Here is a 6000-nt window from a genome sequence, read left to right as displayed (position 1 = left end):
ATATTATATATCTGACCCATTTACCCAAACCCATTTCTCTTATAAAATATTCTAAATATTTCTAACCTCTTTCACATTTCCCTCAAATGTGAAAAGGATGAAGACACAAGGAGATAATTGAACCACACTTCTTGCTCATGGTACTTCGAGAATTTAAGTCAAACGTTTTAAAGTTTATGTATTAATTTAAAATTAAACCCGTAATTTAATAATTATATATGCAATTAACTTTAAAGGTAATAATAGTATTAAAAAATTTAAGATAAACTACACTAATAATCATCTTATTTATGAATAAGTCTCTTTTAATTATTTAACTAAAAATATTATAATTTTGATCACCAACATTTTCAAAATTATTTTTTTTTATCACCTGATGGTTAAGTGACCAATGAAACTATGATGTGATTAGATCTAATAACAATTTAATCCTTAGCTTTTAAATAATGAAGCCTTGACTATGTTGAAAAGGTTGAGGCTCGAAGATTTTTATCCAATTTTATAAATTTACCATGAGTTAACTTTGTCCAAATTTACTCTAATGTAAATCACACCATGTGTGAGTCTTCTACTTGATTTTTGACTTCCGATTTGAAGTCAACGAATTTATTAGTCCAAGCAATATTTGGGGCTACTAGTTTTAGACGGTTAGGGTTAAAAAAAAAAAAAAAAGCTCGTTCTCATTGTGGTTAAAAATATTCGCTATTTGGCTTGGTTTTTTCTTTAATTTATAAAAAACGTGTTCAATGAGAAATTAAAAAATTATCAAAATGTGCTAGCATTCTTCTTTCTTTATGCTATAAATCAGCTAGTAATATTTTTCAACAGAAGTGGAAAAGAAACAATAGCCTATGATTCAAAAAAAAAAAAACTGGAATTTTTTTTATGTGCTTGGTAAGATTTATGAAAAAGTGAAGAAAAAAATTAACTCTTGGTTGAATTAAAAAATAAGATTTAATTTCATTTAAGAAAGATGCACGCTTTAATCTCACTAATTTTCTCTCCTCCTATCATTCCAATTATGGAATGATTTGCTTTTACACGCTTCGATGAAAAATAATAAGTTCTCCTTTTTCTTTCCTCTCACTTTTCTTCTTACCAAGCATACTCAAAATGTATTTTCTTTCTACTTTTTTACTTGACCAAACACACTCTAAGATCATCGAAGACTTACAAAGTATTCAACATATCACATTTCTCAAATTACCATAAATTATATAGAGATCCTTACTTGGCTATGCTGGAGGGTTAGGGTACACTTTTGGTTTTGGCTTGACTTCTATTTCGTTTACACTTCGAACGAAAATGGCATCCGGTTCATGTCTGCACACAAGAAAAAGGATATTAAATTAGTGCTCAGATATGTCTGAATTATATGGTTTACTTTGAGGTTTTTTTGCATTTGAGAGAGTAAGTGGGAGTTGTCTTACGGCTTCTCCCCCTCTTCAAACGTGTAACTTGATGCCACAGCCAACAATCGTCCATCTCTACTGAACGAAAGAGCTGCAATGCTTGTTGGGTACTTTGAGTACTGCAAAAGATCATTTAAAACTGGTGGTAAACTATCGGGCTTTCACTGTGAAAATAAAACTACAGTTCAATCCAATCACTTACCTGATACAGCCTCTTCTTATTGTTTCCATCCCACACATTAACAAAACCATCACAACCTCCAGTTGCAAATGTACCATAGCTGCAGGTTGAAAATCAAAGCAGAAATTAGCAATTGTGCGTGTCGGAAGGAGCAGATATTAATTATTTTTCGAGATCAACTTTTAAGCTTTCAGAAAAATCGCTTAGTTGAGCCTAACTCGAAAGCATTACCAATAAACTGTAACCTCGTGTCTGAAATGCTAAAAGATTGGAAGTTGCTAGTAATACAGATTTGCATTTTATTTATTTATTTCTCAGCAATATTTGAATCAAATAAGAGAAAAATGATCAATCTGTTTTGAACGCTTCCAATTACTAATTCTCATCTGTCCATGTCAGCTACTCAAACACAAACAACGGAAGGACAATACTTGCAACATCATGTACTTTATACCATCTTAGCATACAAATTGAGGACTAATACAGAAACTTACACGGGATGGAATGCAATAGCATTTACTGGATATACAATGTCCCGTCCAGCCTCAGATTTCCGATGGCACTTAAAGGCATATCTACCAATGATCCAAAATACCCATTAATAAAAGCAAAAGATAATGAAAAGTGGGTAGGATCAGCTGAAGAACAGTTCCAAAGTTCATGTTATACACATAACCAGCATATACCTCAATATATACAGCTAAAAGGAAAAGACAGATACGTACTTTTTGGCTTGACTGGCCTCTGAAATATCAAAGAACTCCATTGCCACCCGCCCTTCAACCGAACTAAGAGCGTATCCTGCATAAACTTTTCTAATGAGAAGCAACTTTACCCAAAATAAAAGTGACAGAAGAATAAATGGATTACATATCTAAACATCAAGGACTAATGATTTATTTCAATGCTTGTAAAATCTAAGCCTTCCTTTAAATAGTATTTCCTACCTTATAAAAATTTACAAAAGTTTTAGAGGTTATAACTAGTACCTGTTCCATTCGGATAACATCTCACACACCTAGTTTGATATTTCAATGAAGATTCTCTTCGTTGCTCAGGTTGCGACATATTCCGCAGATCGTAAACATTTACTTGTCTTCCTGCAGTTGCCACAACTAAACGATTTCCAACAAGAGATAATGAGTAAACTCGCTCAGGCTGTGGGTATGTGCCAACAAGAGTACGCTCCTGGCCACTTGTACCTCTTGGATCCCAACATTTCAATGTCTTGTCCCAACTGCCTGTGATAACTTGTCCTATAACAAACAGAATAAAAGATTAAGGATTCAGATATCTCTTAAATGAAACAAAAAGCTCTCCTGTATAGTACATTTAGTACATTTCCACAACTTAAAATCCATAGGATTAGTTTGATATTCTAAATGAGAACTCATATGTTCATTCATACCCAACAGGATTGAGTGGAATTTGCGATTAACATCATTCAATTACGATTCAACTTGCACCAATCCTTAAAAATGAACACTTTTCATCCTCTCATTTTCTTTTTCAGTTAAACCGAAGTATATAATTCTATTTTCTTTTCGACAAACTTGAAATTTCCGATGCACATTCTACTAGCAGGTATAAAAATCCTACTTTGAAGGGCCAAATCAAAGGCAAATTATCTTGAAATCCACATTAAATGAAAAGAGAAGAGAAGGTTTGTAATTTTAACCAACCTGCTGCATAAGAGTACTCTATACAACGCACGGGAGCATCATGTCTACCTAAAATATCCTCCTTTCCATGGCTAAACACTATCCTGCAAAGCTAACAGCTCAATTTTAAGCTTGATTCCAAAATTCATTTTCCAAAACATTCTCGAGAATCAAACAGAAAAAGAAAACGGAAACAGCCAAAGCTTCATTAACTAACCTCCTAACCGTATTATCAGCGCTGGCACTAAATCCAGAGGAATCATCATGGAAGCAACAATCGAGTACAGGCCCACCGTGCATGAACTCTCCTCGTAATGAATCGGCACTCGCGTCATACAATCTCACAGTCTATTATTAAAAATCTGTTAGCTGGAAATTAAAGGAAACTTTAAAGGTTTGAAAGGTATTTTGATGGTGAGGGAGCACCTTATCCCATGAGGAGACGAGTAGGTGATCGCTGTGGTTGGAGAATCGGAGGTTCGAGATCCCATCAGTCGGAGGATTGGAGAGCTCGCGTCCCGGTGCCGGCGGCGGGTGGGCGGATGTCATCGCTTGATTGGGCCGTTGGAGAGGTAAACGGACTGACGGGTGAGAGCTTTTAGGGTTTCAGAGAGTGTGCAGTGTGCAAAGAGAGAGGGAAGGAGATTTGAAAATAAACCATAAATAAATAAGGGTTAATATAATATTTGCCCCCTAAACTTTTAATTAGGTCGATTGTGGTCCTGTATTTTTTCTTTCACTTTGGTACCTAAACTTAACAATTAGACACATTTTGGTTTTGAACTTGGATTTTAATTCATCGAGTTTTGATGATGTGGTACTCTTAACTTTTACATCTTCCGAATCTAAAGGCCAAAATAAACTTAATTGTCAAATTCAAATACCAAAATAGATAAAAAAAAATTGTATAATTTCATGTGAACTCTAGACAAAAAAATGTATAATTACTGATGTGAATTTAGTTTAGGTTCTAAGGTCAAAAATTACATTAGTGCAATAAATAAATATATTTAATAAATTTATAAAAGATCCCTGTACTTTGCGTTTTGATTTATTTAGGGTCAGATTTGTATTGCTTTTCAAAAGCACTTCTGGCTCCAAAAGTACTTTTGGAAGAAAAGCTGTGCAGAACAAACTGCTTTTGGCTGAAAATTTTACCTTTTCAGAAGTGCTTTTGAAAAGTACTCCTAAAATAGAGAAGCTAAAATTTTTAGCTTTTCCTCTCCCAAAAGCATTTTTAGTGCTTAATTACTTTTTTACCCCTCCAATAATATAGTATTTTCTTTTTTTCTTGATACTTAATTACAAATGTGTTAAAATCATTAATTAAAAATAAAAAATATTTTTAAAATACTAATTACAAATATTTAATAATTATATTTAAATATTTAAAATATAGTTTATATATTCTAATTAAATTTTATAAATAATTAATATTTAAAATTTATATTTTATATTAAAATATTAACAAAAGTTATAATAATTTTTTATATTCTTACTAAAATATAATAATATTAACTAATTTAAATATTATTTAAATGTATATTTGTTACTTGATAATAACATGTCTAAAATGGATATTTTATTTCAAAAGTATTTTTGGACAGTAATGCTAAATACTCAAATTTAAAACCAAATTTTTCAAAAACACTTTTCCACAGTACTTTTCAAAAACACTTTTTAAAAGTATTGTCAAATTAGCCCTAGTCTTTGATACTTTTTGAAACATGTATCTAGTGTGGAAGTCAATATTTTTTCATCAATTCTATCAAATAATTTGATATATATATATATATATATATATATATATATATACGTGGTATGTACATGTCTTATAATTATATTAGACCCAACACAAAGATATTGGAATAAAGTGAAATATGATTTGGGTAATCTCCGTGACACATCTTATATGGGCTTATTTTTCCCATGTATATCTTTCTAATCCTCATAAAGCTTGGTCACAAATAGATTATTTTTTTTACATCGCCGTTTGTAAAGCAAACAATAATTTCTACTTCATCTAACCATTCAGAAATATTAGCTTTTAAATACCTTTGGGTACAAACTATGATTCAACATATTAAAAAAACAGGTGGATTGTTTGCTGAAAATGGCAGGCCAACAATATTGCATGAAGATAATGCTGCATGTATTTTACAAATTAAAGTGGAATAGGACTAAATATATGTTTTTTCAAAATTGAAAATAAGTGTCAATTTGTTCACAAAAGCATTGCTAACTTCAATTTTCAAGAAACTCGTACATAATAACTGGTTGCATTTGAGGAGAAAGTTCTTGTAAATATTATATTTTTTTCCCTAGTTAAGTTTATTAACCCAGTTTAATTTCCTGTAATAGAGTTTTAGCTAGACACATTCATAATAAATAATCATAACAACATGATTTATACAAAAGTATGATGAAAAGATTATTAATATAAACTAGTTATTGAAGAACTAGATTTCCACAAACTTGCTTTTACTTTACTCCTTTTGTTCACAGTAGTAATTTAGATAATAAGGATTAAATTTATCATATAATATTATAATATAAACAATAAAATATATTAAATTTTCATATTTAATAAAAAATTCAAAAATATATAAAATTTTAAATTTATTTATTTACAAATATAAGTAGATTAAGTAACTTTAAACTAAACCATAAAATTATATTTTATAGTGATGTTAATGCTATATAAACACATTGGTAAACTATAAAGATACTCACTTTTATTTACCTT

At 30.6% G+C, this 6000-nt stretch overlaps 1 protein-coding gene across 1 annotated transcript; it reads right to left on the bottom strand.

Moving 5' to 3' along the window:
• Positions 1-935: 935 nt before the first annotated feature.
• LOC108461867 (mitotic checkpoint protein BUB3.2) lies at positions 936-3912 on the bottom strand. Its single transcript, XM_017761836.2, has 9 exons — positions 3681-3912; positions 3472-3602; positions 3276-3358; positions 2583-2849; positions 2319-2394; positions 2088-2168; positions 1615-1693; positions 1431-1531; positions 936-1323 (listed from the first exon to the last, which is right to left on the bottom strand). The coding sequence occupies exons 1-9, from the start codon at positions 3801-3803 to the stop codon at positions 1236-1238; spliced, it is 1029 nt and encodes a 342-aa protein (XP_017617325.1). The 5' UTR covers positions 3804-3912; the 3' UTR covers positions 936-1235.
• Between the last annotated feature and the right edge of the window lie 2088 nt (positions 3913-6000).

This window comes from Gossypium arboreum, chromosome 13, assembly GCF_025698485.1.
Source record: "Gossypium arboreum isolate Shixiya-1 chromosome 13, ASM2569848v2, whole genome shotgun sequence".
Classification (NCBI taxonomy): Eukaryota; Viridiplantae; Streptophyta; class Magnoliopsida; order Malvales; family Malvaceae; genus Gossypium; species Gossypium arboreum.
This window is presented reverse-complemented; position numbering and strand designations above follow the sequence as displayed.

Coding starts and splice junctions, on each gene's coding strand:
- LOC108461867 (XM_017761836.2), bottom strand. CDS start 3,803: ATGACATCCGCCCACCCGCCGCCGGCACCGGGACGCGAGCTCTCCAAT. Junction 1,694..2,087: donor GCTATTGCATTCCATCCCGT/GTAAGTTTCTGT, acceptor TTCAACCTGCAG/CTATGGTACATTTGCAACTG. Junction 1,532..1,614: donor ATAAGAAGAGGCTGTATCAG/GTAAGTGATTGG, acceptor GATCTTTTGCAG/TACTCAAAGTACCCAACAAG.